The sequence below is a fragment of the Meles meles genome, chromosome 5 (assembly GCF_922984935.1).
Source record: "Meles meles chromosome 5, mMelMel3.1 paternal haplotype, whole genome shotgun sequence".
In the NCBI taxonomy this organism is placed as follows: domain Eukaryota; kingdom Metazoa; phylum Chordata; class Mammalia; order Carnivora; family Mustelidae; genus Meles; species Meles meles.
This window is the reverse complement of record NC_060070.1, coordinates 98,020,679-98,044,469: the sequence shown is the minus strand read 5'-3', so window position 1 is coordinate 98,044,469 and position 23,791 is coordinate 98,020,679. Positions and strand designations below refer to the sequence as shown.

General features: G+C 35.8%; 1 protein-coding gene across 3 annotated transcripts in view; it reads left to right on the top strand.

The window, feature by feature from the left end:
• Nucleotides 1–5,083: 5,083 nt before the first annotated feature.
• The window catches only part of CRISP1 (cysteine rich secretory protein 1), a 28,756-nt gene continuing 10,048 nt past the window's right edge, over nt 5,084–23,791 (top strand). Inside the window, exons 1-5 of one of the 3 annotated variants that reach the window (XM_046005923.1) lie at nt 5,084–5,252; nt 11,428–11,495; nt 17,348–17,485; nt 21,350–21,440; nt 22,532–22,680. In XM_046005923.1, the coding sequence (XP_045861879.1) occupies nt 5,192–5,252; nt 11,428–11,495; nt 17,348–17,485; nt 21,350–21,440; nt 22,532–22,680 (507 nt within the window). In that variant the 5' untranslated portion in view covers nt 5,084–5,191. Of the gene's footprint in view, nt 5,253–10,323; nt 10,341–11,427; nt 11,496–17,347; nt 17,486–21,349; nt 21,441–22,531; nt 22,681–23,791 lie in introns of those variants that run through there. The other 2 variants (XM_046005924.1, XM_046005925.1) reach the window with 2 other exon arrangements.

Below are 23,791 nucleotides of genomic sequence, written 5' to 3'. Positions count from 1 at the left end.
CCCAGGACCCTGGGATCATGACCTGAGCTGAAGGCAGATGCTTAATAACTGAGCCACCCAGGCACCCTGTCTTCATCGTTTTGTACACCACCTGGCCCAAAATTGGCACTCGATCAATGTTGGTTAAATGAATGGGTGCATCATATTGGAAGGAAGGCACCAGATCCTGTTTCTACATAGTAAATGCATACATGTCATGGTTCCCGGTTCATGTATGTAATCATCATTTCAAACTCAACTTTCCTGTATTTTTCTTGATATCTTTCTTTTTCAGGTTGTAGGCCCTTTCATGGATATTAGATTTATGGTAATGATGATGGCACTTAGTGCCTGAAACTCATCAAATGCTTCAGATACATTAAAATGATCACTAGAGGATCCCTGAGAGGTGGACATTAAGATTACCTGTTTATGGAAATGAGGAAATTGGAGCACAGAGATGTTGAATGACAATCATCTCGATGAAAAGCAGCCATAGGACTCAGACTCAGGCATTTTCTCTCCACAGGATACTTCTCTGCCACTTTACCCTCCGGGCTTGCAGCACCTGGATTTAATTTCAGGTTGAAGTCTACCTGAAGTCTACTGTTCTTCTCTCCAAAACTTCTGTTCTTTGGCAGAACGAGACTCTTTTCCTCATGGTTCATAAAATAGTCTTACTGTTTTCTATCACACACTTGGTAAGCTTTACAACTTTCCTCATCAACTCGATTCATAACCATACCCTTTATGTCCCGTGTCAGTTCTTGTTCCATGTTAGCAAAATATATCCGGATACAGTGTGAGTCACAGTAAAAGAATGGATGTTGACAGGTGTCTTAGGCAGAGATGGTTTTATTGCTGGGAACCCAAACTAAAGTTTACACAGACTACCTTAAGCACAATTTAGGAATTGTTTTGAAGCAGAAAATAATTCCCTTCATAACCCAAAGGCAGGAAATATGACTGGATCTCACAAAGAACTAAAGTTGAGAAATTAAAACACATATTTGCATAATTCCTGTATCAACAATCTCTCGAACTTGGCTTCAGGTTGAGTTGGCCAAGGTTGGGGGTGTTTACTTCATCTCTCTCTCTGAAGGATTTTCTCAGGCTGGGTGTGTTCCTACACCAAGACTACAACTCCCTATAAGGCAGCCCTTTCCCAGCAGCTCTCTTTCTCCCTTTCTGGGGTCCTGTAACTCCACTTTCCCTTCACCCATTCAGGCTAGATGTGATAAATTTACTTACCATTACTGGTTATTGCATTGTCCACAGTGGTCTCCTTATACCCTATGCACACCATCAGAACTTCTTTTTATTAAACTCTCTTCAAATTACCCTTCTTGGGAATAACTTCTGTTTCCTGTTGGCCCCCTAACTGATATAAATTAACTATAGCTATATCTCTAGAGTAATCTTTCAGAAAGATCCATATGATTTGGGCACTTTGCATTGTTTAAGAAACTTTTCAGGGGGTAATGTGAGCATCTTTTTTTTTTTTTTTTTAAATCAGTCCTTTCTCTGTCATGTAAGTTAAAGGCACAATGCTTAAGGACTTAACTTCTGAGAAAGTAGAGACAGACTTTTATACCTCTAGCTTCCTACTGATACCTTCCTGAAAACTGGAGAGAAATAACAAACCTTTAAGTTGGAGATGGAAAAACTGAATCTAGAGTTAGAAAGGAGTTGGGGTTAGGGGTTTATATTAGTTACCTCCAAGATGGCTCCAACAAGCTTTGCCTCCTGCTATCTACGTCCTTGTGTGATCTCCTTAAATGAATTAGGACCAGTCTCGAGACCAATGGAATGCTAAAGTGTGTGACTTCTGAATCTGTCATACAAGTTATTGCTGTTTCTCCCTGTAGCTGCCCTGTTGTAAGGACGTGCAAGCAACCCTGTGAAGAGGCCAGTCAGTAGAACTACTAAAGGTTCCCACCAACAAACAGAAGAAATCTGAAAGTCATACGTATGAGTGAACTTGGAAGCCATTAAGCCACCAGAGAGATAAATGCCTGCAGCCTGCGGATAATTGCATCTGACTACAACCAATGGGACACCCCAAGCTAAACTGTTCAGTGAATCTGGTCCCAAATTTCTGACCCCCAGACACTGTGAGGGGTCATTTTTATTGTTTTAAGCCACTCTACCTTTGGGATAATTTATTACAAAGAGTAAAGAAATAAAACGAAGCTGAACAGAAGAATGTATACTGACTTTCATTCCAGATTATAGAAGTGAGGAAGGCAGAATATATGACCCCAAAATGTGCTCTTTTGTCATGTGGTTTTGAGTTGAAGGCAGTTAAGGCCCAGCAGACTTAAGAAAACATTTTGTCTCTCTTAACTGCCTAAAATAACTTAGATAGGGAATCTATAGCAGGAAGAGAGCTATTACCATTGATAAGTTTTTATATCAGAAAGATTTACTTGCACAGGCAGGGCAAACATCTGTTTACCAAATATTTTCTCATTTTCCTGTGAATTTTCTTCCCCTTTGAAGGCGTAGATTCCAATCTCCTTGTCCTTAGCTCCAGATGCCCTAGAAAACCTCAATTTTCTATGAGCTTCATATTTTTATGGGGCTCCAGTATATATGAAATTTGTCTTTCTCCTGTTAATCTGTCTTATGTAACTTAATTATTAGATCAATCAAAGAAGCAGAAGGGAAGAAGGGAAAAGTTTTCCACCCCTACAGAGGCTAGAATAAGACGTGTGTGGGGGGGTAGTTCAAAGGGCTGTCACATTGAAGAGTTTCCTTAGAATCAAATTTTAAAAATTAATGAGTTTATTCTGTGTGACACGTATTTGGATTATATAGGGTCTAGAGACATTTGAGTGGATGGGCTCAAGTTTCCAGGTAAGTCTAGAGTTGTTGAAGCCTTGCAACATAAAAGACTTTGAAACATAAGTATGATTTTCCTGAGTGATGTGAAGAAGCAATTAGCCATCTAAGATTTCAGCCATGGTGGAAGAGAGAATAGAGGAAATCTGGGGCCAGTGGAAAATGGGAGTGAGTGAAGCCTTTGGATTAGAAATGCCCTGTGTGTGTGCCTGCATAAAACAGTATAAATCACACAGGAGATATTATGAGGTTGACTCTTGCCCTCAGGATGTTACAACAATGATGTATGTAGCTATTCTTGTATAGGTATTATTTTAAGATCATGTTCAACACATAGATCCTGGTTTCTTCTTTCTCAGTGGTTATACGTTTTATGTTTTCTAAGTAAATAATTGATAAAGTTCTTTTAAAATGCATATATTTTAACAAGCATCATGTGTTTACAAACACATTAGTCTTCATCTTTCTCTGGAGGTTTTTCTGGGATAGTTCCAATTAAAAATATTCCATAATGTTGTTATATCATATGTTAGGCGAATGTGTCTTGCTTTTTTGTTTCAGGAAAAAAAAAAGTCATGGCAGATCATTTCTTACTATGTGAAGAAGCTTTAACAGAAAAAGAACAATGTATGAAAATAGGAGAGATGTGAACAGAAGCAGCCAACTGGCATCCATGCTTGGGGCTCACATGCAAATCAAGTTATTCTTTGCTTTCCAACACTTCCCAAATTCCTTTAAAACCATATTTGAAGCTGGTTAGCAACTCTATATGAAGACATCAGTGATATAAATATGGACAGCATTGTGTTGGGTAGAGCAATGCCAGGAATTGACAGGACCAGCAGATAAAACCAAAGCAATTAAGTTTCCATAAACACTTGCCATTGAATCAACACTCTTCTTTATAAACAACAGCATAGCAAGACATAAATGACAAATTATACATTTCCAATATATAAACCATGCTGGTTTGATGAAGCAGCAGAATTCTTTTTCAGCTTTCGTTTTACAATGTGGAAGAAAAAAAAAGTTGCTCATTCATTTGTGAGATTTACTTCAGAAGTCATGTGAAATTTTCTGTCTGCAAAATGTTAAAGGATTTATAGATGAGCTCTGGCATGCTTCCAGTTTAATACCATCTCGCATCAACAGCAACAGAAATATTCTATGGCCACAGTGAGAAATTTTTGAATGATGTATATAGTCCTCCTTTTCTGCAGACTGTTTCCACGTATTCATTACGAACTCTTTGGCAAGACCAGAAAATTCTGTCTTAAGAGCCTCCAATCTGTTATTTTTTTATTTCATATCCCCCACCTCAACACACAACACAAAATAACTCGTGACTACACACTTTTTACTTTATTTTGTTCACTGTAGATATTCAACTGGCCTTTCTCAGGAAAGATCTGAGGAAAACATTATTATTAAATAATAATGTCTCCTTTCTTCTAGAGAACAAAGGCAAACTCCACAATAGGGAAAAAAGAGAAAAAGGAAAAGATACCAGTCAGTCATATAGATAGAAACTTTAATATGAATGGCCACACACTCATAAATACAGACATTTCCCAAGTTTTCAGAATAATAAATCAAAACCATCTGATTATACCTAGTGTCAGAGTGTTTTTTCTACTATCATAGATGAGTTCTGTCTGTGCCATCCTTCTTTGTTGTTGAAGTCCTATTTATTTATTGTCATTTAGGTCAAATAATATCTGAAGCCTTTCATATTTTACTATTTAGTACGTAGTATAATAAGACTTATTATATTCAGACTTTTCAGTTAGTTGTTTCCACATAACTTCTGAACAAATTTCTAATTGAATGCTCCCATATTGTTGGTGGTTTTCCATTGAACAATTTCCTATTTTCCTGAAGAAAAACAGACTATCTTTTCATTCCCAGAAACTCAAACTTCGTAAGATTGTGTAGTTTATGTTTGGTTATTTTATGTGATCTCAGAATCTACAAGAAGGCAGGATTCCTGGTAAAACCTCAATAAATATTTATTGAATGATTATAAGGCTGATAAATTTCCTCTCTTACTGGGCCATGGGGCCACTTTCCCTTTCTGTGTTCTTGTTATCTGATTGTGGCTCCACTGAATCATGCAGCTAATCTTTGCAACTTGTTCAACATGTAGAAGTTTATGACTGGTGAGGTCTGTTGATGACGTTGTCCAGATCCTAAACTAGAAATACATCCACAATCATGACTTGCAATCTTCACAGTCTTTAGATTTGTTCTGATTATTATACGTTCATGCCCTTAATCTCTGGATCTCTTACAAGAATTTTTTTTTGAACTGACTTCCTCATAGAGCAAATTGTCCCTGCAGAGTATTGTTTGAAGGCAAGAGCACACCATGAAGCCAAATATCTGGTTCTTATTCAGGACACTGAATTTTACAAACTGTGGGAACTTGGGTAAGTTATATTATGCCTTTAAATGTTAGTTTACTTCCTTGAAAATTGAGGTTAATGATAAATGAGTACCTTATCCTATTGTTAAAATGTTAAATAAAAGATTATATATGGCCTTACCTTAACACCATCCATTAAAATCTAAAAGTAAATGCTTGTTATTTCTGTGATATTAATAAGGGGATTGATAAACTTATACATACAAATGTAAGGTAATATTAATAATTCAGATCATTCCCATAAATATCTTGTAGTAGGGTGAAGGAAAACTCTTTTTCATGTAGGGCTGACTACTAACTAGTTACATAGATTCTAAAGTACCGAGATAGGTATCTTCTATTTCAGAAATTATGTGACACTGTTGCCAAAATAATCAGTTAGTCATACTCAAGCAAACAGTAGCCCTCTATCTCTGTCTATATTATATTATCTATATATATATAATATATCTATAATATATTATATTATATTGTCTACATACAGTAGAATACTGCACAGGTATTAACAAAAATAAATTTTACATGCCACATGGATGAATCTCATAGGCATAATATTAAGGGGGAAAGGTTAAACACCAAAAACACATATTCTACCCATATGAAATTTCAGATTGATAAAATTAACCCTCCATTATGGAAATCAGAACGGTTTTTATTCTTGGGACTTATTGACTGAACGGGGGAATGAAGGGTCCTCTTGGTTGCTCTGGTTGTGGTTGCACATGTGTATACATATTCACAAATTTATCAATTTGTATACTGAAATTTATGGAATTTAGTAAATATAATTTTTTACCTTAGTAATTTTTTCTAAATTGACAAATTCACAGATGCAAAGATAAAAAAAGGCATGATGTATTCCTTATACAGCTTATTCTTATGACTTCTTTGTGTCAGGCAAGGAAGGGACTTCATGCTTTCTGGGAAGGTCTTTGTCTAACCAGTTAATATGTGAGAATGTCTTCCCAAGGGCATGTTAGAAGCAGTAATCAATTCTCAGTTTTCTCCTTCATTCTTGATCTTTCCTCCTGCTAAATATTAACTTGCAAATATCCATGTTCTGCCTATATATTAAGATGAAGTATAATAAAAAAAAAAAAAAACAGAAGTGTAAGGAAAATAAATTTAAATAACCAGTGCATCAAGTTTCTGGTATTATTATTGGAAAACATTTTAAGAGTTTGGCTTAAAATTGCCTATTGCACGTGAAATAATTGTGATAAGTAAGTACTGATACTGATATACTGGTACTGAAGGTGATATTTCTGTTGCTCCCATAGTATTTCTTTTCAGAAAAGCTGTCCTTCCATGAGTATATGCATCCATAATTCCTTGGTTAAAATAACCTACTTGATTTCTAAGTTTGTAGTCCTCAGACCATTCTGGAGGTTTTAGCTCTTGTCCAGGCCCTGGGATCAATGCTGTTCTAATTCTCTAGTGAAGATGCCTCAGTCTGGGTCCCCAGAACCTCTTACCCTAGACCCACTTATTTTTCCATCCCTACAACCTCTACTCTACCTCTGTCATGCTCTCCAATCCTAACCTCTGTGTCTGCACCTTTGTGTAGTATTATATCTGCAGTATTCCTTGTTTGCCAAAATATCTGCCTATTGCTTGTTTCAGCCTGACTCTAGAACTCTGTCTGTGAGGAGTAGCCCAGACCCCAAAGTCTGTACTTCATGGTAATTCTTGACCAAAAAAGATACCTTTATAATGGCCTGAATTCAAGCCTCATTCAAAAATGCTTAACATACACTATTGCTGCCCCCGTGTTAACCTTTACCTTCATGTTCTGATTCAGTTGCTCCAAGTGTATGTTTGACTCTTAAATAAACAAAGATATCCTCTTATTTTCCTCATAGTTTCTGTTCTCTGAGGAGTTTTTGGTTGAGTGTGCACATTTGACCTATTCATAAACCTCAAACCAAAACTGGGACTCAAAAAGCTGCCCTTAACTTTGAGTTTGTCCTTAGTTTGCCCTTAACTTTGCAAAGTAAAATAAGTCAAAGAAGGACAAATATCTCCTTATCTGTCTTTTATGCAAAATCTGAAAACCAAAACAAACAAAACAAAACCCAAAGTCAAAGATACAAAGAATAGATTGGTGGTTGCCAGAGGGGAGGTAGTGAGGGGTCAGTTGGAAAGGTGAAATGGGTGAAGGGGATTAAGAAGTACAAATTTCCGGATATAAAATAAATAAGTCTGAGGGAATGTAGTTAATAATACTGTATTAATTTTGCAAGAGGACTTATTGTCATTTGACAATTGTCATTGACTATTTTACAAGGACTATTTACATTGATTATTTTACAATATTTTACTATTTTACAAATCATTATGTTGTATACCTGAAACCAATATAATATTGTATGTCAATTATATATCAATAATAAATATAAGATATTTAACACCGAGACACCAAGGAGCTTTAGCTAGTTATTAATAAATCATATGCTACTGAAAACAACTCAAAGTTCTTTGGAGGAGCCAAAAATGCTAAGTTAATTATAATTCCCACTGATACTAATTGTCATGCAATCATTCTCAAGAGTTGCAAGAGTTACTTGTGATTGCTCTCAATTCTTGCATAGGATACAAATACTGGCATTAAATCATCACTACACAGGATTATGTCAAATTCGTTATGCATCTTATGACATAAAATAATGATTTTTCACCCTGTTATGACAGTTGAAAGTTGTTATATTTATGTGTAAAATTTCCAGGGTGTATTTATATATTTATGATAATATGGGCAGTACTGTATGTTTTCAAAGGTCTTCTATCAGAATTAATTAGATTTCATTTATAAAATATGATATGCTTTTAAACTTGGAATATAAAGCCAATTAAGCAGATTGCAGCATTCTGAATAAAAAAAATTAAATGTTAAAGATCTGGTTGTGTTATATATTCCTGATACGTCATTTGTATCTCCAACGTATTGGATTCATTCTAAACAAAAGGAAGTTGATTTTCAGAGAACTTGTGTATTTGCCAGCATCATAGATAATAGGAGATCCTAGGATAAAACAGTAGTATTTTAACTCCAGGATCAGAATGAGTTTTATTATATTGCACTAAAGTGAATTAACAGATACATGTGTGTGTATGTGTGTGTCTGAATTAACCAATTATTTCAACTGTACCAAAACCAATTCATTCATTAACTATTTATTAAACACTATTATCTATCAGGTAATCTTAGAAATAAAATTACATCTATGTTATCTAAAAAATAAGTCTAAAGATTTCAATTGATTTCAATTTTAGAGCACAAATCCTATGGTTATTCATAAGAAAAATCCTAAAAATGGCTTGGTGTTAAAATATACATAAATAATAATAATGATGAAGTATAGTATAATGTATGATGAAGTATAGTATAAAATATGATATATATAGTATATATGTATACTAATTGAAAATCTGGGAAAAAATGGGATAAAATATTTTATATAAATTATTTGCTTAGGTATAAATTTAAGTATTAAATTTGAATATAAGGAGAAAAATACTGGAAAGACAAAATCTAAATTGTTAATGTCAGTTGTCTGATGCATATGAAATGGATAACTCTTTATTTCTTAAATCTTTTATAACAATTTTTTGAGGTGTAATTAAGATATCTGTTATTGTATAGTCAAGAAAGCACTGTAACCATTAAGACAATGAGCACACACACCATCACCCCATATTTCCAGTCAGAAAATGCAGGAACAAAAGTTATAGGCAGCTTCATAATGGGGAACAACTTGAATAACAACACTTCATTGTGGATGGGTATAAATATTAACGTGTGTATGATAAATATATATATATATATCAATCTACTATATTGCAGAAGCTCTTTTTTATTTTATTTTTTCTTCAGTTAACACAGGTGGAAAATATCTGTTTTACTGGACTTTTTGAGGATTAAGTAAAAGAATGGTATTCATATGTCATTATCCATGTTGCTATATTACTATAAATCTGAAGGTTTGGAAGTATGTGACATTTTGGGAGAAGAAAGAAAGGAAGGGAAAGAAAGAGTTGAAAAAACAAAAAGGAGTGATAAAGAGGAGATTGTTTTCATGTTCATGTTTCCTGAAAGAATTGATTTACAGAATTCCCTTCTTCAGCAATGGGCAGGAGAAGCTTGAGAACAACAGCAAATCATATTATGTATATTATTCAGCCCAAGTCATTTAACCTGTTCTTTGAAATTTTTCTTTAAAATAAGAGCAAAACTGTTGGCTTTTTAATGCTTTCCACTCAGCAGGATGAATTCAGAAATAAGCATGGCAGATTGTTAAAAGAAGGTGCTAACCAAATTTAACAACCTATACTAATAAATTTAATACTCTTGTTAGGGTACGGAGTCAACCACCCCTCAATTAGACAAAGAACACTCTCAATAATGCAAGTCACACAGCGAGGTTTATTTGACAAGCTTAAGCTTGGGCCCAAGTATAGCCCACGCAGCGGAGTAGGGACTTGGACCCCGAGCCAGATTACAGTCAGAGTTTTTAAAGGCAGAGTAGGGGTGGACTGGGTGGTGGGTGAGTACAAAGGGGGTTATGGATGATGAAAATCTCTAAGGAATTTTGGAAGCGAGGTCTCCAGGACCTTGAGGGGCTAGCTGTTGTCTGGGGGAAAAGGTTATTCATTACCAATAATAAAAATCTTCTTGTGAGACCCTTTAGATGTATATCAGTGGGTCATTAAGTGTCCTCAGTAGTGAGATTCAGGTTTAGAAAAAATTTAACTGTATTTACATTTCCTTCTGCCTCAGCCTCCTTCAGTTTTTTGGTGGGGAGGGCGACATTAGGGCTTGAGGAATTGAGTTATTTATCTCTGGAAATTGGGCTATTGAAAAGATAGCTTCTTTGTTGTAAATCACTAGGACATTTGTAAACCAAGGGAGACTCCTGTCTTCAGGATTGTGATCTCTGCAAGTTAATTATTTGTTTTTCTTTTAGGGCATCCAGGGGAGGCTGAGAAATGTCACAAATACTACCGAGGGGAGGGGAGCTGGTGGAGAGGGGGTGCAAGGTGCCAGCTTTTGTTTTGCCAAGATGGCTGTACTTATGTCCGGGCTATTCTCGAGGTGGGTACAGCCTTGTTTTTCTTGGCCTCCACACTCTAGAGTCAGCAACCTTATCAAACAGAAATAAAGGAGAAGGTATATTAACTCTGATTTGCCTGACTCACAATGACAACCATTCTTAGAGTGATCATATATACAGAATATCTCTAAGTCATGTATACAAATTACTAGGACTATGATCACATGTCTTCTCTATAGGCAATAGAGGTCAAATATAATCTTGTGTTTTATACTAGTTTCCTGTTATTACTGTAACAAATTACTATAAACGTAGTGTCTTAAAACAATACAAATTTACAGTTGTGGAGGTCAAAACTCCAAATTGTCTCACCGAGTGGCCTAAAATCAAGATTCAACTAGGAGGCACCAGGGAAGAATCCATTCCCTTGCCTTTTACTGCTTCCAGAGATTGCCCACATTCTCTGGCTCATGTTCCTTTCCTTCGTCTTCAAAGCAATGGTGGATCTAGTTTTTGTCATGATTCATCACTGATATTGGTTCCCTCTTCCACATTTAAGTACCCTTATAAACTTGCATGGATGATCCAGGATAATCTCCCTGCTTTATTTATTTATTTATTTTTCTTAAGATTTATTTGTTTTAGACAGAAAGTATGTGTGTGCATGTATGCTCGCAAGTTGGGGGGAGGAAAGAGAGGAATCTTAAGCAGACTCCCCACTGAGCATGGAGCTCAATGTAGTGCTCTATCTCAGAACCTTGAGATCATCATCTAAGTTGAAATCAAGAGTTGTGCACCTAACCAACTGAGTTACCCATGTGCCCCAATCTCCCTACTTTGAAGTCAGCTGATAAGCAATTTGAATTCCATCTGCTACCTTAATTCTCTTTTGTCAGGTAATGTAACATATTCAAATGTTCTAGAGATTAAGACATGAAATCTATCATTCTCCCAATCAAAGTTCTGTCTTTCTCTGTTGGTCCACTAACATATGCAACTTTGTTTTGATACTGTGGGTCTCTTTTTGCAGAAAATGCAAGTATACTGCAAAAGATGATTGAAAACAGGTTTATGATAAAACATAATCCCAGGAATTGACAGTAATCTAAATTTATGTTTTCTTCTCAGGGATGACAATGAAATACTTCTTGTATTTGGCTGTTGCTGCTGGTTTCCTGCCTATTTGGATTATACGAGTATGTGAGGATTGTATGTTTTATAATTACTTGATAGAAAAGGATAAGAGCTACCCCCATAGAATTCATTTTGTTACAGACACTGTTGTGAGGATGCTATGCCCATTACTCACCCCGGTCTCACCTGCTCTAGTAGGCAAGTACTATTCTTAATTTCACATTGCAGAGAAAAGAACCAAAGCAGAGGGAGGTGAAGTCATGTGGCAATGACAGATAACTGGGAAGTGGCAGACCCTGAAAGTAAACCTAGCCAGTTTGGCTTCATGGGATCATGCCAATTTCATTATAGCTCCTCTGGATAATTCAAAACAACATGGATGGAACTAGAGAGTATTATGCTAAATGAAATAAGCCAGTTAGGGAAAGACACATACCATGTGATTTCACTCATATATAGAATTTAAGAAACAAACAAAGGAGCAAAGGGGAAAAAAGGGAGAGAGAGACTCTTAACTTTAGAGAAAAGAGACTCTTATAGAGAAAAAACTGTTAGTTATCAGAGGGGAGAGGGTAGGGGGTGGGAGAAAAAGGTGATGGGGATTGAGGTGTACACTTGTTGTGATGAACAAGGGGTATTGTATGGAAGTGTTGAATTAGTACATTGAACACCTAAAACTAGTATTACACCATACCTTAACTAAGGAGATTGAAATAACAACCTAAAAAATACACACACACACACACACACACACACACACACACACAAAGCTAAAACTATAAAGCAGGAATAACTTCCTTATAAATACCATGCATTCTCCATAAACTAAATGGGAAAAATAGTGTTTGGATTTTTTTTAACCCAGAAAAGAAAGTATTTTATCAATATCCCAATTGAACCCTCTGATCTGTGACTATAACAAGAATTGAACACATCAAAATTAAATATGAAATGCAAGGTGTGAACAAGAAGAAGAGAAATGTGAAGAGCTGTAAGCAATGGACTATGAGGTCTGCACCTCACTACTCATTAAAGACAAGAACTTCAACAATCACGAAATAAAAACAAAACACTCAGAGGCATAAGGAATGTCTTTAATATTTTATGGTCACCCAACAATGTGTACCTCTAAATAGCTTCAATGATATAAAAAATCATTTTTTAATTTACCCAAAAGATACTTTTTAAGCTTTATTTATTTGTCAGAGACAGGGAGAGAGCACAGGAAAGGGGAGCAGCAGGCAGAGGTAGAGGGAAAAGCAGGCTCCTCACTGAGCAGGGAACCCCACTGGGGCTCCATCCCAGGACCATGAGATCATGACCTGAGCCAAAGGCAGACACTTAATGACTGAGCCACCCAGGCGTCCCATGTACTCAAAATATTTTTATGATGAACTGAAGTCAATAGCTTTGGTATAGAAAATGAATGATTTTTATGTTTTCTTGTGCCAGGTAAGAGAAGTTAAAAATGGAATACATTTAATTTTATAAATAAAAGAAAATCTATATACATCTGACAATTGGGGTGCTGATTTGGGTCTTCTCACTCACACCTCTTCCTCAAAGATGAATCAGGTAGAGCTCTCATTCAACACCCAATAATTCTCCAGTATGCTGTAAGAAGTACAGTCTTAAAAAGAGTTCTCCTTCTTCCCCTTTGGTTCTCTTTCCATTTTATTCCTCCAATGGGGAGACAGGACCTTCACACTTCACAGTAAGGAAAAGCTGAGCTGAAGTAAATCCACCATCAGAGAGAAAGGAGAAAGACAGTGAGAAAGCAAATTTTGCCTTTAAGACCTAATCAGTACTAGGCTGGTCTAGGTCACTTAGTACATGTTCTAGGAGACAGCCTGGCCCAGGCTGCCATGTGAAAGAAGGAATCAGTATCAGAGTTAAAAGTCCAGATGAAAAAGTAGGTAACAAGAACTCCTCCCAGTAAGCGGAATCAGAGCCTCGTCTACTTACTGGCCAAGAATACAAAGGAAAAATATGAGTGTTGAAGACATTGATAAAACAACTGGTATACATTCCATAGACAGATAGTTATTGGAATATTTGCATGGTTACAGAAAGTTTGCTCAGAAAATTAAGGCTTAAGAATTTTAAAAGAAAACATCATAAGACAAATTAAGCCCCAAACATAAATTCATTGCATAAAATTTAAACATGAATCCTAGCTAAAGGAAATAATAAACTGTTGCTATTTGTCCAATAAAAATAAACAGTATGGTATATTCTCTTTTTAGACTCTGGGTAGAAAACAATGACTAACAACTAGGCCGTGAGAACTGGCAACATTTTCAGGAATTTTGATAGGGAAGGCAAATAGAAAGTACAGCAAATGAACGGGGAAGTGAAATAAATGAAAAGTTTTGTCTGCTTATTAAGTTACAAGCAACATGATCATGAATAAGTGGGAAGGAGAATGAATTGGTTGAAGTTGTAGTGGAAGGGTAATGAGTAATGTAAGATTTGGGGAAATGTGGAAGATAATGGAGTAAACAACACTGGGGAGAAATAGCTTTTGAAAGAACGACCTGTTTTTACTTTTTTGGGGATACTATTTTCCATTATGGGTTAACCATTTTTCATTCCCACCAACAGTATATTGAAGGTTCCCTTTTCTCTACATCCCTTGCAACATTTGAAATTTTGTTTTTAATAATAACCATCTTAACAGGTGTGAGGTGATATATCATTGTGGTTTTGATTTTCATTCCCTTGATGATTAATGAGGTTAAGAACTTTTCATATAGCCATTGGTCATTTAGAAGTCTTTTGGGAAAATGTCTGTTTAGGTTCTTTGTGTATTTTTAAAATCAGGTATTTTGTTTTGTTTTGTTTTTGTTAGTTATACAAGTTCCTTCTATATTAATTCCTTATCAGATATATAGATTCAATTATTTTTCCCATTCATTAAGTTACCTTTTCATCTTTTTTATTGTTTTCTTGCTATGCAGAAGCTTTTTAGTTTGATACAATCCTACTTGCTTATTTTTTTCTTTCATTGTCTGTGCTTGCCAAGACCAATGTCAGGAACTTTTTACTTATGTTTTCTTCTAGGAGTTTTACGATTTTAGGTCTTATAGGACCTTTCAGGTCCATTGTAAGTTGATTTTAATGTATGGTGTGATATAAGGATCTAATTTCATTATTTTGCATGTGGATATCGTTTTAAATTTGCCAAGAGGGTGAATCTTATGTTAAATGCTTTTATAAGATACACAAAATATTAACAATAGTTATAGGAAAGGGAGCAGGAGGAAACTTAGAGAGGTGATTCATATGTTTGTGTTCTTTTGTTTGTTTATATTGATGGTGATGATGGTTTCACAAGTGTATACTTACCCAAACTCATTGAATTGTATACATTAAACATGTATAGCTTTTACAGTCAATTATACCTCCATAAGATGGTTAAAAAAACAAGAAAGTATGATCTGTTCTGTAGTACCACAAGTGTTAAGGAGAAAAGAATGAGAACAGATAGAAGCAGATTAGGAGACTGACCAAGAGAAGCTGAAACAGCTGCCATCAGAGAGTGTCTCTTTACTGGGGAAAGTAGGACATAGCAAAATCTATTGAGAGAGGTCAATGTAATTGGGGTAGAGTGCACAAATTCTGCAATAACATTGTGAAGAAAGACAAAGTGAACTAACCAGGTAAAATAAGTAGAATTGATGAGCAAAATTAAGGGACTGTTTGAGATTAGACATCAGGATTTTGTATGATACCAATACCTGGTGTTTTGTGGAATATTTTTCTGCCATTGCTCATCTGACTCTGTGTGGGCAGGGAAATTTGTGGTCTCACCCAAAGTGGGGACATTCCTGGCAATGCGTGGGTAAGGATTCAATATTTTAGCAAGGAATTTGTTGAAATAAGAGAACGTGATTAGGGGCACCTGGGTGGCTCAATTATTAAGTGTCTGCCTTTGGCTCAGTTCATAATCCCAGAGTCCTGGGATCGGGGCACACATCAGGCTCCCTGCTCAGTGAGAGGCCTGCTTCTCTCTTTCCCACTCTCCCTGCTTGTATTCCCTCTCTCACTGTGTGTCTCTCTCAGTCAAATAAATAAATAAAATCTGAAAAAGAGAGAGAGAGAGAGAACATGAACAGAAAAAAGGAGAGAGGGAAAATAGAGAAAATGAAAAAAGAGCGAGAAGACTAGATTATGTTGAAAATAGAGTGATTGATCTTAGCAATCTGGAAAAGTAGGAAATTCTGATCAGGCAGGGAAAAGTTTGACCAGGTGATTTGGCATTTAGCGTGATTATTAAATACAGGCCACCATGTGACCACCATGGTGGAGACTAATGAGACTTGAAGGAGAGGTCTAAGAGAGAAAAAAATTCAAGGGCCTGAGATAGCAGATGGCTGGAACTATCCATGTGAATGCTGAAGTCCTTTGAGTTGACTGCAGAAATAGATATAGACAGGATGAATTTGTTTCAGAAGGCCCAATTTCAGGGCACCTGGATGCTTCAATCAGTTAAACATGTGTGTTAGCTCAGGTCATGATCTCAGAGTCCTGGGATCAAGCCCCGCATGGGTCTCCCTATTCCGCAGAGAGTCTACTTCTTACTCTTTCTCTGCCCCTCCCTGCCCCAGTTCATGCTCTCTCTCTCTCTCTCTCTCAAAAAAAAAAATAAATAAATAAATAAATAAAATCTTAAAAAAAAAAAACACCAAAAAACCAGAAGGCCCAATTTCAATGAATGGGAGGAAGTGATAGGAAAACGTTATAGGAGAATTAATGTTCAGAAACAAGATAGTAGAGCAATATGTCATGACTTTCACTGGAGCAGAGTTCGGAGGAACAAGGAAAATTTAATTTGGATATGGGAAAGGGATTCTGGTCATTTCCTACCTTTCCTCGAGTATAGACAAGGGCTATCTGAAGTATGGAGGAAAATAGCACCATAGGACTGTGTTTTTGAGGAAATGATATCCATAGGAAATAGTCTCTAGAAGGGTCTTCTGGATTCCATATTTATGCCTTTTTCCCATTCCTATTTTATGTGGATATAAAATGAATGAAATAACTACTAAATTTGAGCAAGGTATGGGGTTTGGATCCTATCTGTTCAGAAACTGCTAATGTTCCTATGGTACTTGAGGAATAAACAGATACTACTCAGATTATACTATGTATGTTTTGCCACTTTTTAAACAAAAGGAATGAAGTGTATGTAATAGATAGTACACACACAAAAGAAGCTGCTCTCGATAGAATTAATGTTAACCTAAAATATTAAAGCCATTTAGTTTTCTTCTTAGTTGCAAGATAAACGGTAAAAAAATTAAAAGAATAGTCATTAATTCTGGATTGTAGCTGATTTTAATTCTATTTTATACTTACATAAACGCATGCAAATGCTAATGTTTTTTCATAGGCATAAGAGAAAAAGGTAGAATCTGAGTTGAAGACACTGGAGGCTTTGTATTCAATAATTAATATCTTAGATTAGACACATCCTTTAGACGGTATTCGAGTGCAAGTGGTTTATTTAAGAACCAAAGAGAACACTTGCAGGAAATGGGTTGGGATAGGAGCCAAGGAAGGGAAGTCAGTGTAATGTCAAGATATCTTCCACTGTGGCTAATATGGCCCTAAAAAGTACTTTTACATGACTCAAAGTACTAATAATAAATTTGAAAAACCCCAGTCACAGTATATCCAGTGTTTTATGCTATACACTTGTAAAATGTCAAATGACATTCAGAAACCCGAAAGACTAACACTGGAGAAATGGAAAATAATCTATTGACCAATCATTAATTTTAAAATCCTATAGATCATTGTCTAGTAAATATAAACTACAAATTCATATTGCTGTAGGTCTGTTAGGAATATAAGTGATGAATTACATATAAAAGAAATAAGACTAATTAAATTAATTTTCTGATCACAGGCAAAACCAACTCCAGTTCCATATGTTCCATATAATACTCTCCTCACTGAACTGGCAACTGTCCAAGAAGAAATCATTACTGTACATAACACCCTCAGGAGAGGAGTAGTTCCGTCAGCCAGCAACATGCTAAAGATGGTGAGATTAATTAAACAGCAACAATGATGTCAATAATAGTAATAGTGTTTACTGAGTTTTTATTAAGTTCTCTTCACTTTCAGTATACTAAAACTTTGGTCTTCCCAAACAAATCTATGACTTAACAGAGGAAGAAATGGAGGCACAGAGGCCCCTGGGTGGCTCAGTCAGTTAAACATCTGCATTTGGCTCAGGTCATGATCCCAGTGTCCCAGGGTAGATCCCCATATCCTGCTCCCTGCTTGGCAGGGTCTTCTTCTCCCTCTCCCTCTGTGTGCGTGTAACCTCTCTCTCTCTCTCAAATAAATAAATCTTAAAATTAAAAAAAAAAAAAGAAAAGAAAAGAAATGGAGGCACAGAGGTGGTAAGTAACTTTCTCAAAATCACATAGTTTTTAAATGACAGAGCAGCAATTCCAACTCAGACATTCCTAATGTACCCTAGGACAGTGCTTCTTAATCTTGAAAGAACTGCCAAAGAACTTTTTAAAACACAGATTCCTGGGCCCCACTGTCTGATATCCTGATCTGGAAAAGTCGCCAGTGGAGACCCCTGCAAGCTCCCAGCTGAAGCTGATGCTGCTGCCGGCCAGTACTGTCAGCACAGCGAGCTCTAAGTTATAGAGGCAATTCATAACTGTCTTCATTGGGCAGCAGCCGAGAGGCTAGACTCTCATCTGAGAATCAAGATGTCACCAGATTCAAAGTCAGGGGGTCCTGCCAGATAAACCAATATTGACAAACCTATTTCCCAGTTCCCTGGCATTCCATAAAAAGAGAATTGTCTTTCCACTATAAACCTGGTGTGTGAGCAGAGTAGGTGCTACAAAACAAAGTTAGGGCAGTCTCAGAAGTACCAGGTGATTAGCCGCATACGTATTATCTCCCAGAAGTATCACTCAGGTTTCTCCGCAACCTTATCCTGATCCCTTTAACCTTGCTTGGATGAGTCTAGTGTACAAGAATTAGAAATTTCTATTTCTATTTAGCACTCACTCTGGAGAGTGAATCTAAGGGACCGTCTCCTCATGCAAATGATGAAAGTGGGAAGCAAGTGAAGAAAAACATTTTGAAATTTATCTCTTGGTCACCTTAAAATAGAAAATGTTATTTAAACAAAACAATAAAAATTCAGTACCTATCACAGGCTTTCTTGCATTGTGAGTGCTGTGCCTGACATGTATATTGTGCTTACTGTTGACAGGTACTCTTTTAGAACTTTGTTACATTAACTCATTTAAATCAATAGTTCTGTGACGCCAATAATGCTATCATCTCCATTTTATTGATAATGAGTCTGAAACTCAGAGAAATTAGCTAACATCCAAAGTAATAAGCACTGAATTAAGTACAGATTCAAATGCAAATGGCACAGCTCCAGGCACCGGCTCTTAACTGTATACCTCCCTTAGTACAAACAGGGTCCAAACTCACTGGAGTAAGTCCAATAGGCTCCAAACTCCTTGGTTTCCAGAAGAGCAAACACACATAGCTAGGAGGTTCTAAAGAAATTTTAGAATAAATGGAAAGTATAGACTCTGATTTCAGAGATTATATTACTGTGGATTAAAGGCAACTACAAAGGAAATCTCAGAACCTAATGTAAGAATGAAAACATTCAGGTGCTAAAGTGTAAAGGCAGGAGAGATCAACGAGACTATAAATTAGGTGACCAGTAAGACTGAATCATATTTTAAAAGGAATACGAGAGTTGAGCTCTTCCATGAACAATGCGTTGGATGTGGCTAGAAAGGAGCTGATAGAGTACAGCAGGGTTGAAGAGGCAATCACAGCTGCTAGGCAGAGATTTTCTGAAAGTTTCCATACATAGGGTTAGAAACCAATTAAATGGAACCACGTATTAAAGCCAGAATTCATAGCTTTGGTGGAATAACTATGACTACTCATTTGTGATTTTAATTCTGGATCTATCACGGAAAGAAAGGAGCATCTTACCAGGATTGATCAGAGGTAATATCCTAGACAGCTTCCTTAAAGAGGTCTGAACCACAGACTGTGTGTAATGAATGCTGCATGTAGTTTATGCAACAAGATAAGCATATTCAGATGGAGATTAGCACGCAGAATGTTTATTGGAGAACAATCACCAGATTGACACCTACCTGTGGAGGTAGAGACAAAAGCAGCAGTGGATGTATGGAAAAGTTGGATCCTGATATAATCACAACAGAGGGCTCAGATAATTCTTCAGGAAGCTTAGTACAACTAAGACAACTCTTCTGAGTAGGAGGGAAGTGGCTTGGAATTTACAGTTCCCATATCCATCAGTTGTTGGGTGTGGACTACGCCAGGGAAGGGGTTATCCTCCTGGGTGCAGGACAACTTTTAGAAAGGACAGACAGTAGATCTGTCAGTGGACAGGACTCCCAGCTTAAGAGGAAATTAGTGCTTCAGTTCAGAAAGTGACCTGGTAGTATATCACGGCATATACAAAAAGCAATGAGTTGTAAGTTACCCAGATAACTTAGAGTCCTAATCACTTGGTAACCTGGTCATACTAGGCAAGTTTTTTGTTTTTTTGTTTTGTTTTTTTAAACTAAGGCATGCAATGACGATATTCCCACCAGGATATCCTGTGTCCTAACAGGATGTGTTGTATCATCTCCACTTCCTCCGGTAGATATATCCACTACTAAAATACAACTTTTCTCACATGAAGCAATCAAACCTTACAAAACCATGTTCTTGCTTTGAGCCTAGGCTAATGACTTACTTAATTCATCTCAAGATTTAATAAATTCCTTCAACGTGAAGGGTAATTCTGTAAAACTAACCCAGATGGCAGCATACACATATAACAGTTAAACATCTTTGTTATCAGGAAAAATGGTGAAAATCTAAGTCAGGTGTCATCCAAAACTTATTCTAAAAGTAAGTGAATGATTTATGTTAAAGCTTGTAGTAAAAAATGAAGTCTACAACTTTTGTTGGTGATGTGTTGCATACAGATGTAAGGATTAAAAAGTGTTAGGAAGAACATTTGTCAAAGTCCCATGATTAGCAATATAGACTTTCTGCCTCCTTTCAATTTACCTGGAGATATGTCTGACAAAATGCTTCAATTCAACACAATTGACACAGATTAAGAGTTAAGAGCACACATTCTGAAGAGAGAATAATGTGGATTCTAATTCTTTTTTGGCTACTTATTGGTTGTGTTACCCTGAGAAATTATGCAACATCTCAGTTTGGCCATTTGCAAATGGGGATAACAATAGTACTTTCCTTATAGAGTTGCTCTGGGTCAAAATTTGAAAATATACGTACAGAATTGTTAACAGATCCTGACATGTGATTTTAGCTACATTTTTATATTATTTATAATTTTAGATGGAGATGTGTGACACTGTACATAGCCGTTGTTTATTTATAGAGCACATAGTATAAGATTTGTCATACTGCAGTTGTGTTGCATAAATTACTACATTAAGACTTTAGAACAAACTATTAGGCATGAATGATGGGTCTCATTTTACAGATGAAGAACATATTCAAAAAGATTAAATAATGTGTCAGAGATAAAACTGCTAATAAATAATGGAATGGATTTCTAACCCTGATCTGTTTTATTGAAAGCATTTACTTGAACTCTTTCACACTTCTGAGAGAGAAGCTATGTCTGAATATTATTACCAAATTTTGATTTTATAAATTCAAGGGCTAACATGGTGAGTCAAAGTTTTGTCTCTCTCTTCCAACCAGAATATTTAATATTATTATTTAAATTGTTAGATTATAAAATTGACAATATTGCTAGCCTTGGATTTTTAGAAACAATAAACTAGAATATTATCATGGAAATACCAATGAGACCAAGTTCTTATATTTTATTCTTCCACTGTAGGATTGGAGTGAAGAAGCTGCACAAAATGCCAGAACATTGTCAAAGCAGTGTGAATTACGAGAAAGCAACTCAAATAAGAGGCGAATTACAAGTAGGTATATACATCTGCATGACTCACCTCCATACTCAGAAATCCTTGGGGAACATTAAGTAACCTGGCAAAGGTAAGTTAAGTCATTCAGTCTATGATATGGCCCCATAAATGACAGTGGATTGTGGCCCACTGCACTGTTTTCTTATTATTAATTTTTAAATTTGGATATTCAAATTTCAAATTTCAGATTCTTATCATCAGAAACAAGAATCAAAGCTCTCAATATTACAGAATAGTTAAGTAATACAATGATAACTGGATGGACAGCTAGGTAGCTAGAAGCTTTCCATTCTATGTAGTTATTTCAGCTACACACAATATCAACCTAGGGATACTTTTGCCTTTGAAATACTAATAGAGTTGAGAGTTGAGTTCTATTCAACTCTACTGAGCTGTACATGAGAACAAATTGACGTGCTCATAGAAGAGTTCATCTCATGGCATATATATCAGGTGGACCACTGCTGGTTTCCAGAAAAGCTATTAGTACTTCCTACACAAGTAGACATTATTAACACTTATGAGATACTTGTTTATTACAAAATATTTTTTAAAATACTAATGAAACTTCCATATTTACAAATTATTGGCCATTTTTGCCCAATGTTGATGCATGAATTAGCAGTGGGAATCTTTCCTGCCCCAGAGAAAGGTAGATCACTCCTGAATACCATTTGTGATCAAGAACCCGCATCACAAGTGGATGGCTAAATGAGCAAATGTTTATTCCAAGGCCCTTGCATAATAAATACCTCTTTGTGGCTGTTTTCAAGTCATGGGTCCTGTTACAACCCATAAGCTACTTGGACTGGTTTCACCCTTCTCAACAGCTCAGAAGTGGCAGAGTCTGAAATATTAACCTGATTTCCAAGCTTGCACATCACCTCCTACTGTCAACGTCTCACCAAACCTAAGTACCACAAGTTGCCAGCAGAGATTTCCAGCAGGGATACAGCTGACTTTGTTTTTTTATAAGATGTTGCTTGGATGACTGATGAAATATTTGTAAAATGAAAATGAGGAAAATACCCTTGTAATATATTTCCAAGTTTCTTCAAGTATGACACAGACTTTTTTCTCCCTTTCAGATACTTTTTGTGGAGAAAATATGCATTTGACAACTTATCCTATCTCGTGGTCAAATGTAATTAAAATCTGGTACAATGAATCTAAATATTTCAAGTATGGGGAACAGATATCAACAGATGATGACTTAACAATTGAGCATTACACTCAGGTAGGCTGCATACTTGCAAATATGCACATTGTTTAAATGTCTAGAAGCATGTGTGGAAAACAGATGACTGAGAAAAATCATTCTACCCACTTTTCACAAACTTGCACTTGACCCACTGAGTTCCTGTTGTAATTTGAAACATAAGGAAATGTGATTCCCTCAATAGATGGCTTAGAGAAGCTGCTTAACTGTTTAGTCTCCCTTTTTTTATATATTTGGACTTTTGGGAATTAACAAAATCATAAAACATCAATGTCACTTATAAATTATATTTCTAATATGTCTAAAGGATGAAAAGAATTGTATCTTATAATACAGAGAATCCTCTTCTTCTGGTTTATTTTTGTGATAAAATTATATGTATATATATGTAAAATATATACATATATTATTTTTATTTATTATACATAATTATTTGCATATATACATATATAACACATAACAATCATTTGTATATGCATATATGAATATATTTTATAAAATTTGTCATTTTAGTCATTTTAAAATTATGTAGCATTAGTGTTCAGTGGTTTTAACTATGTTCAAATTGTTATGAAGCAATCACAACTATAGATTTTCAAAACTTTTCACCTTCCCAAACTCTGTACCCATTAAACAATGACTTCCCCATCTCCCCAGCCTCTGGCAAGCACCATTCTACTTTCTGTATCTATCAATTTGATTACTCTAGATACCACATATAACTGGAATTATTCGATTTTTGTCTTTTTGTGTCTACCTTATTTTACTTAGCATTATATCCTCATTTGATGTTCATTCATGTTGTAGCACAGGTCATAATTTTACTCTTTTTTAAGGCTGAATAATATTCCATTGTATGTATATACCACCTGTTGTTTATCCATTCATTCACTGATGTGTGTTTAGGTTGTTTCCACTTTTGGCTATGGGTAATAACGTTGCCATGAACATTGGTGTGTACATATCTGTTCATATCCTGCTTTCAGTTCTTTTGAGTATATACCCAGAAATGGAATTTCTGGATCACATGGTAATCATATGCTGAATTATTTGAGGACCTGGTATACTGTTTTCCAGAACAGCTGCATTATTTGACACATTCCCAGTAGCAGTGACACTTCTTTTTCTC